At 51.1% G+C, this 16,638-nt stretch overlaps 1 protein-coding gene across 1 annotated transcript; it reads right to left on the bottom strand.

The window, feature by feature from the left end:
* Positions 1-3,342: 3,342 nt before the first annotated feature.
* Positions 3,343-15,989, bottom strand: CAV3 (caveolin 3). The gene is made up of 2 exons (XM_059165189.1): positions 15,735-15,989; positions 3,343-4,652 (listed from the first exon to the last, which is right to left on the bottom strand). Exons 1-2 carry the CDS (start codon positions 15,846-15,848, stop codon positions 4,311-4,313), a joined length of 456 nt encoding a protein of 151 aa, XP_059021172.1. The 5' UTR covers positions 15,849-15,989; the 3' UTR covers positions 3,343-4,310.
* Positions 15,990-16,638: the final 649 nt, after the last annotated feature.

Below are 16,638 nucleotides of genomic sequence, written 5' to 3'. Positions count from 1 at the left end.
CACATAGTAGAAGGAGCTGGCATGGTCTAGACATTCAGAGAGAAGTGAGACATGCGGCGGAATGCCCATATTCAGGTTCTTATCAGTTAGTACAAGGTCTTCAGGACTAACTGGACACTGAAGACCCAGAAGTGGTGTTGCTGTGACATGTCCCGAAAGTGTGAACACCAGTGTGTCCCTGCTCTTCGGGAAGCTAACAGGACGCTGATTGGGGGATTCTGTGGCCATGCTTGGGACCCCTGGGGCACTCTGGGTGTACCTGCAGCCATGGTGGGGTCTGTTGGCTTTTGAGCCTCCCTGCTCACCAATCAGAGATGTCCTTGCCTCTTCTCTTCCTGGGGAAGCTGTTACCCTAATGGCTAACAGAGGCCACTGGGGACTAAGGGGACAGCGAGTCACAGATTTTTTTCACTAGGGGCACACCCTTCCTGAGCACCATGGAGAACCACCAAATTGGTGGCATTTGATTTCAGCAGCACTCGTGGCTCTATACCACTACCCTCCCAGTCTTGTGTTGGAGAGTATCTTCACCATATCAGTCCTTGTCCAACCGAGCCTGGAAGCATGAATGCGGGGTCCTGATCACTGTCTGGAGCCCAGGTACCCTCCTTCCACGGACCCCACGCCTGAGGTCTGCGTACCGTCTTCTCCCACAGTGTCAGACTTGTTGACAAGCCACAATTGACTGGCAGTGCCAATCAAATGGAACATGTAAGTTTTTTTCTGGAATGTTTCATTGTTCTGGTGGTCAGAAGTGAAATGTGAACCCTTGAAGACTCCGAGCCTTATTTCTTTAGGCCCTGAAAGGAATAATCTGTCACAATTTGTGCTCCTTTGGGGATGGATCTGTGGGTTACAGCTGCAGGAGGCTGCCTTTTACAAAGATCTTGGTTTCCAAGTCTTTAGCCTTTTCTATTCAGTGGCAATGAAACACCACTAAATGCAAAATGTGAATTCCTCCATTTTGTTCTACTATGGTGGTTTTTTGGTAGCCTTGTGGACTGTGCCTGTCGGTGAATGATGTGGCCAGTCCCAAGATGTCTGCTTCATCACCTGCTTTATAAAAGGCACACTGAACAAACTTTTTTTTATATGTTGCTTTGTCCTCTTTCTCCTTCCCTAAAACAGTGATTGTGTCTGGTGGTTTGCAGACTTGGAATCCCCAATGGGGAGGCAGAGTTTTCAGCCTGATTATGACAGAAGTACACCTGGGGTGTGGTGGGGCAGGGGTGGGAGGCAGGGGTTGGGGGACCTGGTCCCATTGCCTTCGGTCACGATCTGTCAGAGTGCCATCAAAAGAGGCTCCGGGCGCCTGGGTGGCTCAGTGGGTTAAGCCACTGCCTTCAGCTCAGGTCATGGTCTCAGGGTCCTGGGATCGAGTCCCACATCCGGCTCTCTGCTCAGCAGGGAGCCTGCTTCCTCCTCTCTCTCTGCCTGCCTTTCTGCCTACTTGTGATCTCTGTCAGATAAATAAATAAAATCTTTAAAAAAAAAAAAAAAAGAGGCTCCAAGACCCAGGCACCGACCTCTTGGATATGACATGGCCACACCCACTGTGTGCTGCTGTGGAACTCTGGAGGTAATAGGATTCTAGACCGTCATCTCGAATGGGCCTTAGCACATATTTCTTCCAGGGAGGTAAGGGGCCCATCTGCAGAACCACAGATGGGTTTGTGTTCGTTCCTGGGCTCCACGGACTCACACTCTGGAGCTGCATTATGAGTACATGTCCCTGATGAGCCGAATGTAGCATGTGAGAGAGAGCAGAGCTCCACCTCCCTCCTCCAGCCTGTTCCTGATACGCGCCCAGTGTGCTCCTCTCCCGCTAATTCTCCAGGAGATTCCCGGAAGAAACAGAACTCCTCAGACATACATGCATTTTAAATGTGTGCCCTTTCTCCAGTTCCGTGAACAGCACGGGTAACTGAGCACCTGGTCTCGTCTGTCCCTAGAGAAAGAGAGCGAGCTTCGAAAATTGGAGCTGTAGTCAAATCAGGTTATGGGAAATGTCAAAGGGGTGAAAAATCTCTGCATAACCCAAGATTCCAAGTCTGAAGCTGTTGGCCTAATGCTTTCAAGAGATGTTTGAAAGGGCAGCCCCTTCAAGGGGGATGTAAGTAATACTGAATGTAAGCCTTTTCAGTAGGAGGAGCCTGGATACTGAGTCTGCCTGAGAATGTGAAGAGTCCCAGCATAAGGCAAAGAGCGGTGGGCAAGAGCTGCTGTGCTCCAATGCTGTCCTGCTGGGTCCCTTTTGGCAAGTTTGCTGATCTCTCTGGGCTGTAACTTCCCGACCTGGAAAAAACTAAGGGATGACTGCTGAAGTGTTTAGTAGCAAAAATATGGATATCTGCAGCTTATTTTAAAATGCATAAAAAAGGGGCGCCTGGGTGGCTCAGTGGGTTAAGCCTCCGCCTTCGGCTCAGGTCATGATCCCAGGGTTCTGGGATCGAGCTCCACGTCAGGCTCTCTGCTCAGCAGGGATCCTGCTTCTCCCTCTCCCTCTGCCTGCCTCTCTGCCTGCTTGTGATCGCTCTCTCTATCAAATAAATAAAATATTAAAAAAAATAAAAAATAAAATGCATAAAAAATAAGCTTGCATAAAGAAAGTTGAGGTTGGGGGTTGGGAGAAGGGGGGTGGGGTTATGGGCATTGGGGAGGGTATGTGCTATGGTGAGTGCTGTAAAGTGTGTAAACCTGGCGATTCACAGACCTGTACCCAGGGGGATAAAAATATATGTTTATAAAAAAATTAAAAATTAAAAATTAAAAAAAAAAGAAAGAAAACAAACAAACAAACAAAGCTGAGGTTGGCAGATGGATAGAGCTGTGACAAAGCAGGAGCAGAAGAACATTCATTGTCAGACCTCGATGGAGTGCACGCAGGTGTTCAGAGCAAACTGTTTCGACTTTCCTCTGTGTTTGAAAATGGCATAATAAGATACTAGAAAAAGCAAAAACGGGTAACATTTTAGGGCTGAGATGGACATTAGGGATCATTTTGTGGATGGTAAAATTGAAACAGAGAAGGCAACTAGGAGGAGAGACAAGACTAGAACCGAGTCTGCCTGTGCCCTGTCTCCCAATCTGCTCTACCACACTGTCCCCCAAGCCCCTTGGGCTCATGGCCAGGCACCAGTGAGGTGATGCCTCTGAAAACCTGTTGTGGAACCGTCATTTTATGAGACTTATATGGGTGTTACATGGGCGTAAAAAAAGGTCAAGTGGGATTGGGAGACAATGTCCTAAACAGTTTTCTTTACTGCAGGACTTGTCAGAACCTTTGATGTCCTGACGTCTATTGAAAAATCTCTGAGAGAAATACAGAGCATTTTCCAAACAAATTTAATCACAACAGCCACCCCCATCCTTTTTTTTCCCTAAGGACTAAGTTCTGAATAACACTCTTAGGAAGAGTATCTCTAAAGAATGTAAGATTACTGTTTTTCTCCCCCACTGGGGTTGGTGAGGAAAGGGCAGGGCGTGCCCTTGCTATTGTACTTTACATCTATAGTGAGCCCACAAATGCACATATTGGACCTTATGCCCCCATCACATTAAGGGGTGCGTGTGCCAAGCAGGAGTGCCAGGGGCTTGGGGTCTACTGAGCTGAAGGGGAGGTTCAGAGTTTTGAACCCAGGCTCTGCCCTTGGCGGTTCCAGCCCAAGGGCCATTTTCTTCTGTTGTTGACCACTGGCTGGCCCAGAGCAAAAGAACTCAGTGGGAAGTAATCTCTTAAGGAGCATGGGGGAGCAGATACCCAGCAAATAAGAAGTCCAAGAGGAACCAGACTCCGTTCTAGTTCTTGAATTTGGCCAGGAGAAGGGCCAACCAACTTGCCCCGCTTGTTTCTCAGGGCAGCAAACTGTATTTTTGGAGCTCATGGGGACATGCATGGACCTTATTGATGCACACAAAACAGCGTTCTCTAAATGCAGCCGAACCCCTTTATTGGAGCCACCCTCCTAATGCCAAGAGTCACTGGTAGCTTTCCCGGGCGGCATGCACAGACAGGTTGACCACGGGTGGGAACTGAGTGCTGGTTTGTGCTGTTACAGTACAGGTGAATGCAAAGATTTGCGGTAGCTGCCTCTTAGCAAATTCTCTTTCCTCCTGCCTGGTCACAGGGGCATTGAGGTGAGGTCAGGGGCAGACTGCTTGCGTGGCTGGGCTGTCTTTTCTTTCCATCTTGGGGGGAAATAGCAGTCCGTAAAGAGAAAGCGCTCACCGGCAGGCCCATGGAGCAGAACCAGGGGGTCAGCCTGGACTGACTCCCCCTGCCTTGTCACCCCCACCGCCCCCACCTGGCTTTACACTTCCTTCCGCAGCATGACCTTGATGTTGCTGCAGATCTGGCCCAGGGCAGCAAAGAGAGGGTTGCAGAAGGTACGGATGCAGAGGGAGTAGATGTGACTGATGCACTGGATCTCGATCAGGTAACTCTTAATGCAAGGCACCACCGCCCAGATGTGGCAGAAGGAGATGCAGGCGAACAGGAAGCCCCAGAGCAGGGCCAGCGGGACCCCCAGCACCGTGGACAGCAGGCGGTAGCACCAGTACTTAGAGACCGTGAAGGTGGTGTAGCTCACCTTCCACACGCCGTCAAAACTGTAGGTGCCCACGGGTTCTGCAATCACGTCTTCAAAATCCACCTGCAGGGGCGGGAAGGGCAATCTTTCAGTTGCAGCATCCACCCACTTCCCCACTTCCTACCCTTCTGTGTGACAGCATCAGAATGCTCTGGAAGGCTGATTGCACCTGCTGGTGGGGTTCCCCCCCTGCCCCGGGGGATGCTGAACCAGCACAGCTGGGGGGCACCTGACACTGCATTTCTGACAAGCTCCCAGGTGATGCTGGTGACGCTCCGGAGCAGTGAGGCACAGAATTGCCCCCCCCCCCCAACTTATGGGGGGGCTAACAGGTCCTGGGGGGTTGCGTGACTTGCTTAAAGCCACAAGCAAGTTAGAGGCCTGGTTCTAAATTTCTGTGATTTTGTGATCCTGGAGAGTTGGACGGTCCTCGTCGTCCTAAGGGTAAGGCGGAGCTATCTAGCTAGGCTGGTCCGCGAAGGTGGCCAGGTGGAAGACGGGGTGAGGACTGGAGAAGCATATTGGGCACAGCTAAGACTCCTGGGATGGACAATGTGTGCCCTCGGGGATAATGCAGGTGCTTCTGGAAGGCCAAGTCCAAGCCCAGCGTGGCCAGAGTGAGGTGGGAGGGGCCCAGCCAGACCGTCACAGTGATGAGCAGTCTCCAAAGGCTGTTGCATAGGGACTGGCTTGACTTGATCGGAGTTTATTATTATTTTTTATTGCGGTGTAATGGACTTATAACATTATATTAGTTTCAACATAATGATTTAGTATGTGTATATTTGGGAAATGATCACCACACTAAGTGTAGTTAACGTCTGTCCCCTCAGATCGAGACACATTTGTGTGTGTGATGAGAACTTTCAGGATATTCTCTCTTAGCACCTTTCATAGCTGCTGCCCAGTCTGTGAACTGCAGTCACTGTGTCAGAACTTAGGTCCTCATGAATTATTTATCTTATGAATGGAGGTTGTTCCTTTTGACCCCCGCTTTGCTCACCACCCACCCCTGCCTCCGGCAACCACCTGTCTGTTCTCTGCTCTCTGATCTGAATTTTGAGCAGCCGGCTGAGCCTGTGGGGGTTGGGAGAGAGGACACAGGGAGGGGTCCAGTGGGGACCCATGGCAGTATTCCGGATGGGACCTGCTGCGGGCTGGTTTGGGGTGATGGTGATGGGTTAGAGAGGGGTGCACGGGTCGGAGGGCTATTTCAGGGTCTGACATGTGGTGCTGAGTCAGGCCGAGCAGGCCCGCAGCGCCTCACCCTGGTCCCGCGGTGACCTCAGACTGTCCTCTCCCTGCTGCCCACCCCAGCCTGCCTTGCAGCTGGATGGAGCACCGGTGCCCAGAGAATCCGGTTCACACATTCCACTAAAATGGTGGCTGAGGCCCCATGGGGGAGGTGGGGAAAAATAATCAGTAAACTTGAAAAAAAAAAAAAGATTACTTTCAGCCGAGTCATTTAACTCATCTTTCTTGAGTCGCTGTTATGTGTTAAACACCATCATAGCTGCTTTCTTATATGCAATGTCTGTTAGCATCCCTAAGCCTTAGCTCTCCTGTCTGTGAAATGGGGACATGACCATATTCCGTTCTCCTGGGCCATTTGAATAGAAGCTGGTTGAAGGAAGGCTCAGACTCATCAGACCCAGGGTGGAGGGGTCGCCTGTGAGGCCTAGGTGGGCCAGAGCTCAACCATCAGTCTTCTGGGCCCAGAATTACTATTCAAATTACTTTTCATTATAAAATGACAGAGCCACATTGCAAAAAATTCGGGAAATAGTAAAAAGAAAATGAAAGCATCTCTAACTTGTATTTCTCTAGTACTAACAATGTCATGGCTTTGGTACTTTTCTTTCCAGGGTGACTTTTTTGCAGGGAGAGAGTGGACATAATCCTGTTGTACATCCAATGACAAGTCCTGTTTTTGGCACACGAGTATATTCTGAGCTCCTGTGCCATGTCTCAGGTCCCCACATCCCCCTGGAGACAGCAGAGGATGAATTCTCCCCCAGGGGCTGCTATGTTCATGGAGAGCAAAGTTGACGGACAGACTGGGATTTCAGGCTGCAGGTGATGTGAAAAGCTGGCTCAGGTTGTCAGTGGGACCTTCCAGGACCCCCTGTAAATCTCAGCCTCCAGTTGTCTCTGCTGGGGTTCAGCAGGGGTCATTTAACCTCTTAAAGGTGGGGAGGCTGGATGGAAGGGCAAGGCTAGAGGGAAGAATATAAATATGGTCCTCATCTCAGAAAGATGATACTTATTCCTGGAGGGCTTCTGGGAGGTGGTGGCGGGCTGGGAATTTGGTGGGCTGTGAAGTTTGGAGGCAGAGATGGAAGACTGGTGTGCTGCATATTTGGAAAAGAAGACCCAAGATGGCTGTGGAGCATTTCGTGGCTTTGGACAGTGCTTGGAAAGGGCTGGTATCTTCTCTATTTGGTTTTTACGGGGCAAAAGTTCAGTTGTTGTTTCTTGGGGGAGCTTTCAAATCTAAGAAGCTGGGGAGGAGAGGCCTGGGACGGTCGTTCCAGCCCTGATCTGGGTTCACTCATCATGGTTATTGAGGTTCAGTTAGGTCCCTAGGGCCTGGGTCCTGTCCTGACCTCTGCAGTCTGTCCATCCTCTGTCATGGCCGTGCCCCAGACTGATGCCTCTGAGCACCCAGGCTGGCTTCTGGAGCGGGGCGGAGCCCCAGGAGCTTTGCCAGCAGAAGGAGATATTAGGGCAGAGACATGCCTCCCTGTTTTTGTCCCAGCAGGCACTTCCTCCTTCCTTTGTCTTCCCACTCAGTGCGTGTAGCCTCCCTGCCCTCCCTTAGGATGGTGCCTCCCCTACTCACAGGTGACCCAGCCCTGCCTCCTCACCTCACAGGAGGCAGACCACCCGGAGGTGCGAGCGAATCTAGGCCTCCTGATTCTAATCTAAGCTGTCCATACTGCCTGGCCAGCATCAGACGCTGAGGTGGTTGCTGGCTATGCAGCGTCTGAGGTCTGGTGCTCGTCGGCCAGAAAGATGTGCCCCAAGGCAGGGCTCCTGGCCCCTTCTTTCCAGCCACCCACCCTGCTCCTTAGTAGCCCAGCCTGCTCTGTTCACTTAGTCCCATGTATTCTGCCTTTCAACACATGTGATTATTTGCGTCTGGCCTCTGAGAGACGGCCGGGTGGAAAAGAGCCCTGTCTGAAGTCCCACTGCAGAGGCTGGAGTCCAGCTCGGCTGCGCACTGGCTCCGTAACCGTCAGCTAGCGGGCTGAGCTTTTCTGTGCCTCATTTTCCAGGATTCATCTCAAAAAGTCTGAAGGAGGATTCAATAAAGTAAGACATCTAAATACTCAGAACACCGCCCTGCGCAGAATACCGGACTCATCACTGATAGCTGCTGTTGTGGGTTGTTATAGAGTGTTCTCTTCAGGAGGACGGTAGAGCCCCAAAGGTGGCTTGGCGCACCAGTGCACGCGCTGCTCTGATGAGTGACTTTGGCAGGTGTCTTACAGCTCTGCGCTTCACTTGCTCATCTGTAAAATGGGCTTGCTATTTCTTACTACCTTGTTATGAGGAATAGAAATAATTAATCATCCGTTCGTCCCCCTGACCACCTATTCATCCACCCTTCCATCTCTCATCCATCCATCCACCCATCCATCCACCGATCCACCCTTCCATGCATTGATTCACGCGTCCGTCCCTCCATCCCTTCAAACACGGATTTATTCAGCACCCACTCTGTGCTTGGCCGTAGACAATGTACCCGGCACGTGCTAGGTGCTTAGTGACATTAAGTATGTGTTCCCTTGTTCTCAAGTTCCTACAAAAATATATCTCAGAAAACCTATTGACACCCCAGATCCTAAATACAGTAATTCTGTGACTTCCCTGGTTGTGATTGTGTGCGTGTGCTCGCATGCCTCTGCCTTCGCGGGTAAGATGGGTGCTGTCTTCTTTTCCCTCATTTTCTGTTTATGGTAATAATCTCACTCCCTGAGACCTCTCTGTTGAGTCTTTTAATGATTATTTCTTTGCAGAAGACATCGGTGCTGACGTTTGAATTATTCCCCGCAATTGCCTTTGGGCACTGTGCACGGGGGTGACTGCTCGTTTTCTGGGAATCAGAAAATGTGCTCTCTGCGGGGTGGGCTGTGTGGGCGGGCCCAGCTGTTTCTCTCACTCAGGGTGAGCATTGGGACAGCTCTGGGAAGGTATTTATAAGACCCGGCTCAGGGAGATCTTAGCCAGTCATGCCAGTGTATCAGAAGCACAGAGTGACTTCATTTCCGAATTCGTCTCTAAAGTGAAGGAGAGAAGGATTCTTCTGGGAGGGTGGGGGTGGTGGTGCTGGACCTATCAGCAGAGCCTCAGGGTTTGGTGTGCAATCAGAGGAAGGGTAGAGGATGGGAAGGGTGAACGTGGCTGCCCATTGAGTCAGTGTCCCCTTCTCTGGCATATTTATTTTTGGAACAGCGAGAGAGCCAGCTGATTACTTGGAACGAGCCAGCGCAGCCCCCACAGGCTCCAAGAGGGTGGGGAAGGGTGCAGGACAACAGGGGCGGGCTTTGCCGGGGATTCGGGGAAGGCCGGCAGCCACCCTCTGTCAAAAATACCTCCCACGATTCCAATATGACTCAGTCCTTGGGCATCCGGGGCCCTGGACAATTCAGATAGAGTATCTGTGGGTGGGAAGCAGCTCTAGGCAGGGGGATAGACATCTGGGGGCCAGTCTGCTCTTGACCACTGAGTTGCTGTGTGATTTGGGTCATGGTGCTTTTCCTCCCTGGGTCTCTGGGGTTTTTTGTTTGTTTGTTTGTTTGTTTTTAAACTACCCCAAGAAGATTGGACCAAGATATCTAGTGACTTGGAGTTTGATTTGAAGTCAGAACACCCAAGGGGGAGGCTTAGTTTTACTGGTCTTAGTTTTCTTGCTTAGTACCTTGCTACTTACAGGTTGGTTCAGAGCAGGTGCCCTCTTCCCAACAAGGTATGGACAGTAGTTGAGAGTAAGCATTTAGAAATTGTCACAGAAATTTGAGCCAGTCATTGTATGTCTGGTAACTCTCCTAATAATAAAAATTGGGGTTTACATTGTAGATGTTTATTCTTCATTTCGTTTCCCTAGTAATTCATCTCTATTGAATTTTACCAAAGTCTCTGTGTTCAACAAACTGAAATTATAATAATAAAACTGGCCCTTCACCCAGATAATTTGAGAAATGCTGGTCGATGTAGTAGGAAGCTAACATGACATGATAGCTCTGAAACAGCTAAAAAATGAAAAAGCTTCGCTTCTTGTTTTATGATTGGTAATCACAATAATAGAATCCTATATGATCTGGGGGAACCAAAGCAATGCTCTCTGCTCAGCGGGGAGCGTGCTTCCCCTTCTCTCTCTGCCTGCCTCTCTGCCTACTTGTCATCTCTCTCTCTGTGTCAAATAAATAAATTGAAATCTTAAAAAAAAAAAAAAAAAAGAAAAGCTAGATGACTTAGGAACTAGGATTCCCCATATCACTGGATTCTAAGTACCTTAGTGTGAGTTAGTTCAGTGTAACCCTTCCAAGAGTACCTGACAGGGGACCAGACATGTCCAAATGGAAGAAACCACCAACATGGCATGAACGGCAGGTTGGATGACCTTCCATAACCCAGTCTCAGCCTGCCCCTTCTTCTTTCTCCCACAAATTCTCTTTTGGATGCCCTTAGTCTTTTCATTCTTTGGCAGGCAGAGTAGCAAAGAGGTTTCTTCTGTGAGCCAACTCTGTCTTGCCCATGGTTCATGGCTTGAAGGAGTGCTGGGCTCCACTCTTAATGTCTGCCATGGACATAGGTCGGTGCAGGTGGTGGTGGTGGCAGTACCCGTCTCTCAAGCTTGTCAATGCCACTCAACGTCCTTCTCAATATTATGGCTTTTGCTTATTTCGTTCCCTCTTCTTCAAAAGCCTTATTCACATTTTAATTTTCTCCCCCCTCCTTTTTAAAAAAGATTTTTATTTATTCATTTGACAGAAATCACAAGTAGGCAGAGAGGCAGGTAGAGAGAGAGAGAACAGGCTCCCTGCTGAGCAGAGAGCCTGATGTGGGGCTCGATCCCAGAACCCTGGGATCATGACCTGAGCCGAAGGCAGAGGCTTTAACCCACTGAGCCACCCAGGCGCCCTCCCCATTTTTTATGCACCTGGGCACTTGTCTCCCCATGGATCTGGCTCCTGGTTTTCCGAGACTAGAGTAAGTTCTTCCTCCCAGGCCACTGCACCAGGCTGTCATTTATGGTGTTTAGCACCTTTTCCCAGATATTCTCATTTCCTGAGTCTCATCCTCTCTGTTGGGTTGGATTACCCCCTCCAGAGGAAGTAAAGGTCAGTTTCATCTCTCCACAATGGGGTATCCAGGTGGGCCCAAACCGGGGGCAGAGTCTGCTGAACTGGTGACTACCGGGTCCTTTGGCTGTTCCTTCGCCTGAGCTGATAGGCAAAGGGTGCGGTTTGTGTGTTTTTCTGAGGGAGGAGGGTGTTTAGTGGCAAATGTAGGTTGGAGGTGTGATGAAAACCTAGGATGGGTAGGAGTCATGTCTGGGCTCCTGCTCTGTTTGACCTTGAGTGGCTACAGGAAAGGAAGTTGGAGCCTGAAGGTGAGGAACCTATGTGACACTTTGGGCTCATGCATTCCTGTTCTAGGATCTGTGTGCCTAGGTGTGGGTTAGGGGGACAGTCCTGAGCCCTCTCAGAAAGAACTCAGAGGCCTTGGAGCTGAGGCTGTGGTCCTGGAGGAATGCCACGGAAGAGGGCTGGGAGGTTTCCCAGGTGGGTCTGAAGGGAAGGCTGGAGGGCCCTGGGGACTGCTGCAGCGTCGCGTCCCTCAGAGCCCGGCACAGGGCCTCGTGTGCAGTGGGCCTGTTGTGCTCATCACCATCTCCTCTGAGACAGCACAGAGCCTGGCACATAGTAGGCACTCAGAAACAGACTCGTGGGATCCGTACTCTGGGAGTAGTGGTGATGGTCGGGGGTGGGGGGGATGGGCTGTGCTCAGTTCTAATGCCCAGGAGCCTCCCTTTTGCCCGAGACCCAGCCCTGAACCTTGGGGACCGCAGTTCAAATCTGGTGGACTGCACAGGGCTCTTGCTCTGCCTTTGGCACTCATTTTCCAGCCCTGGTTCAAGGGCCATACCATGCCTTCTTTGGGGAAGTTTAGGGAAGTTTTGGCTAGAAAGTCAAAAGGGAGCACCTCTGGTCTTCTGGGAGTCAAATCTACAGACAACATGGGTCTCTTTCCTGCTCTGCATCCTTGGCTTTTCTGTGTGAAAGCTCAGCGGTGGCTGGCAGAGGGAATGGGTCTCCCTCTTTGCCACCCAGCCTCTGTTGCTGCCAGGACTCAGGCCAGAGAGGGAAAGGGATTTTCCTGGAGTCACACAGTGAGCCTGTGTCAGGGCTGGGACCAGAACCTGGGTCTCTGTAGCTCAGTCTTATTCCGGCCTTTTCCTGTGTCTTGCATTCTAGCCCACAGGGCTAGCACTGGTGAAACCACCCTAACAGGTCCCTCTGTAGAGGCCAAGAAAATTAAGGCCATCCCACCTCAAGTTTAGCTGATGTGGGAAACAGAGGCAGAAGAAAATCATTAAAATTCCTCACCTACTGACAAGCCCTTGAAACAGACAGAGTGGCTCTCCCCTGGGGACTTAACTGCCCTCACCTTGAGATTTTGCTAAGGACAATCCTAGCCTGACTGACCCCCTACCCCGACAGGTCCGACCAGAATCCTGTAAGTCTCCTTTAACAATTCCTTTAGGAAACTTTATCTCTAAACCTCCAAGATAGTGTCAAGAATCATTCCCAAGTATATGGCCCACTGATATACATCTAAAGGGTCTCATGAGAAGATTTTTATTATTGGTAATAAATAACCTTTCTCCCAATAATAGCTAGCTCCTCAAGGTCCTGGAGACCTTGCTTCCAAAATTCCTTAGAGGGGTGCCTGGGTCGTTTAGTGGGTTAAGCCTCTGCCTTCGGCTCAGGTCATGATCTCGGGGTCCTGGGATCGAGTCCCCAAAATTCCTTAGAGACTTACACCATCCCTAATCCTCTTTGTCCTCACCCACCACCGAGTCCACCCCTACTCTGCCTTTAAAAACTCTAACAGTAATCTGGTTGGGGGTCCAAGTCCCTACTCCGCTGTGTCAGGTATACTTGGGCCCAAGCTTAAGCTTGTCAAATGCACCCTCGTGTGATTGCATCGGTGCTTGGCCCCTTGGTGGTCTCTCAGATGCATAACACCTCCTGAGCCTTCTTCTTCGCCTCTGCCTTGATCCTTTCTGTCTCTGTCACCCCTCGCTTCCTTTTTCTGCTGCCTCCCTCCGTCTTGTCTTTGCCCCAGCTGACTGAAAAAGCAGAGGTCGCTCAGGCTCCCGTTCACAAGCTGCCTGCCCAGCCAGCTCTCCTGTCTCTTTCTTCCTTTTCTATATCCTTTCATAAAACCATACACAAACCCCAAGTCTACTTCGACCTGTTTGTGCTGTTTATCCGACTCCGTTCTATGATCCTCATTCTGAATTTTAAAACTTTCATTTCTCAGTTACTAAAAACAAAAGAAAGTCAAATAACCCCCCAAACCAGGGAACGTCCAGTAAATACACCAAACAATCATCTCTTCTCGACAAGATTATCTGCAACGGTTTTGCTTAGCCATTGAGGAATGTTTCTGGGGTTCAGGAGAGACTGCTCTTAGCACCCCGGGAGGCTGCCTAAGCCACTGCACCTGTGGGCAGCTCCCAGCCCTCCCTCGGATTAGAGGGCCTCCCTCAGCCTGGGGCCGGCTCCCTCTGGGCTTGGTGGGGCCCAAGGGCTTCTCTACACTGGTTACCTGTTGTGGATCTCTTTAGAAGCCACTTTCTCCCTTAGGGTCCTCTTCTCCACCCCTAGCAGCCGGCCAGGATCTCCCGAGGGGCACCTGGCTGTAAGAGCTGGCCTGTGGCTGCGTGGCCCTGTCCTGCACACTCCTCCGAGCTCCGGCTCCGCTCACACGGGCCACACCCTTGCTGCGAGCCAGCGACTGCATTAGGCACTTTCCAATCCCTTTTTTCTTTTATTTCTCACATTATACTTTTGTTTTCACAGCGCTGCTCTGGGAGTCCTGTACCTGGTGGAGGTAAATGAGGGAATGCTCCTTGTACAGAGGGAAACTCGGTCCTGAAAAACTGGGTGGCTTGCCCAGGGTCATCACTTTGATGCAGAGGAGAGTAATTTGAAACCAGGCCTTTTATTTTATTTTATTTTATTTTGGAAACCAAGCCTTTTAAAGCCAAGTTCAGGACTCTTTCCTCCAGACCATGCTGCACAAACCACCAATGAATGCTATTTTACATTTAGTCATTTCCTCCTTGTGGCACTTCTCACACTGGGCCATAAGTACCCTATTGCCCCACTAATGATACAGATAAATACAATAATAACATAGTACGAGCTGTGATGGGGAAATGCCCTGAGGGAACTTGGGACATGGAGGAGGGTGTGGCTGACTACCTGGAGGAGCTGAGGAAGGCTTCCTTGAGGAGGTGATCTTTGAGTTGGGTCTTGAAATCTAAGCAGGGCATTTACCACAGGGAGGCGAGGGAGAGGGGGCGGGGGCTCCTGGTATAGACACAGGAGTATATTTGGATAGGTGTGGCTGGCTACTGGCGTTGGAACTGGAACGTGGAAGAAGAAGGTTGGGGCTTGAAAGCCATGGCAAGGAGTTAGAGTTTCTGGGACGTGGGAGGTATCCCACCGAGCTGTGGGATACAAGGGCTGTGCTTCTGAGCAAGCGCGGAGCCATACTGTCTAATCCAGTGGCCACGAGCTTTGAGCACTTGACTTATGAGTAGGGCAACAGAAGAATTCTCAATCTTGTTTAACTTTAATTCAAATGTAAAAAGCAATACTTCATTCTGAGATGGGAAATTTTTTTTTTTAAAATACTGGGAAAAATTTGGACCTGTGACTCAATTTCAGCTGTACATTTATGAGATCTTAAGACCGGACAAGGATTTCTGATCCACATGGAGGCTGGAGGGATGGACAGCCTACATGGGAGCTACGTGCTGAACCTCAGAGGTGGAAACAGACTCTACCCGTGCACTGATAATTGTTTTAGATCAGTTACAGGCTGAAATGATACTATCTTGGAAATATTGGGTTAAATCAAAGATATTACAAAAATTAATTTTACCTGTTTGTTTTTCTTTTTTGAAATTGTAGCTGCTAGAAAATGTGAAATGACTTTGGGTGATTGTATATTGGGTCGCATTGTATTTCTACTGGTCAGGGCTGATCTGTGCTTCTGATGCGTTTAGTAGGACCCAGGGGCCCCAGGCACCTGCCCTCTTAACAGCCCTTCCAGAGACTCCCATGCTGGGGGTGGAGCACCCTGCTTCCAGGAATTCTGCTGAAAGATCCCTGTGGCTACCAACTGCTGGGAGGAGGTTGGAGTGAGGGGTGTAGGCCTGGAGGCAGCCAGGCTGCTAGTCGCATCCAGATGCAGAAAGAGGCTGACTCATGCAGTGGTGATGGGGAAGACACCCTAAAAGCTAGGTGACTGTCTGCTGAGAGCTTCCTTTCAGGAGCCTTCCCAGAGGCCTCTGCCTTGGTCTGGCTGCAGGACCTGGGGTCAGGCGGGGAGCTGGCATGAATGCCGGGCACGGCCCCCCACACCATGGGCAGTAGACACGGGGCAGTGCTCTGGGGGAATTAATGCCGACTGGAAGCCACCCTCTGGGGATTAACCCTGCACCCACTGAGGAGACCGCAGAAATAACCCCTGGTGCAGAAAAGAGCCCAAGTTGGCCACCCGTTTGTCTTCATCCTGGGACGAGGGCCAGAAGCTAATGGGAAGAGCTTCGGAGTAGTAGGGAGGCACTTGCCTCTGACTTGCCTCCGCGCCCCAGGCAACACCTGCGTCATGTATGTGCGGCTGAGGTTTTGCTCTTGTTTACACTAAACTTTCTTTGGGGGTGTACAAGCTGGCTTTTGAGGGAGGATTTGGAGAAGACCGAGGAACAGGGCCTCTCATCGGGGAAGCCGGTCGTGGTTGTGCATGGAGCAGAGCCCTCCCCCGTCCTGTGCCCGGACACTCTGCAGACCCGACACCCTCCGGGCAGCGGTGTCCAGGCAGGCCCGCCGAGCCTACCTTCACGATGTCCTCGTTAATGTTCTTAGGGTCTCGGTTCACCAGGTCGATCTCCTTGCAGTGGATGTCCTTGACAATCTGGGCCTCCAGGTCTGTGTGCTCTTCGGCCATCATCTTGGAGCTGGGGGACTGCAGGGGGAGATCCGAGCCGTGTGGCCAGTGGGGCTGAAAAGACTTGGGGCAGGGACACAGTTCAGTGTCCCCAGACTTGTGTCCCTGCAGGCTAAGCAGGCCCCACCCAGCATGCCAGCTGACAGCTGTCCCACATAACTTCAGCCTCCCTCTCGCTAAAGCCTCTGTGGCAGGCCTCCAAGCTAAAATTAAGACTGGAGCTCTGCTGGAAGGTCCAGCACTCCTTACAGGGGCTCCTGAGGGCACCGGGCCTCACCCGAGGGAGAGCAGAGGCTTTGGCGTCTGTGGGCCACAGGATGGCTGGGCTGTTGGTGCAGGCCCTGGAATTCGCCTGCTCTGGGCGGGGTGGAGGGGTTGGTCCCCAGGTCGGCCCCTTGCGGGCTGGGAGCTTCGGCACGCCTCGCCTCTCTGGCCCACCACGCTCCCACCTGGAGAATGGGGCCTCGCTAATAAGAGTCAGGGGCTCTGCCTGCCCTCCTGGAGAGGAGGAGATGAGCTCGTGTGTGGGAAGGGGCTTGAGGAACTGAAATGCTGTATGGTAGAGGTTCTCACTGGAGCAGTTAGTACCTGGTCCTGCCTTTTGGGGGCCGGGAGCAGGGCTGAGTCTTTGCCACTTCCGGGGTTTCCCTGGGAGGAGAGTTGATGGACCGTGGGAGGAGACAGAGAAGCAGACTACTGACGGGGCTGCCCACCCTCCTCTGCCTTCTTGATGCCACGTGGAGGGCACATGAAATCCATGTTTATGCTGCCCTTTGCTCTGCCCCAAGTGAGC

Source organism: Mustela lutreola, chromosome 2 (genome assembly GCF_030435805.1).
Source record: "Mustela lutreola isolate mMusLut2 chromosome 2, mMusLut2.pri, whole genome shotgun sequence".
Taxonomy (NCBI): Eukaryota; Metazoa; Chordata; class Mammalia; order Carnivora; family Mustelidae; genus Mustela; species Mustela lutreola.
Note: the sequence above shows the minus strand (reverse complement) of the source record. Positions and strands in the feature narration are given on the sequence as shown.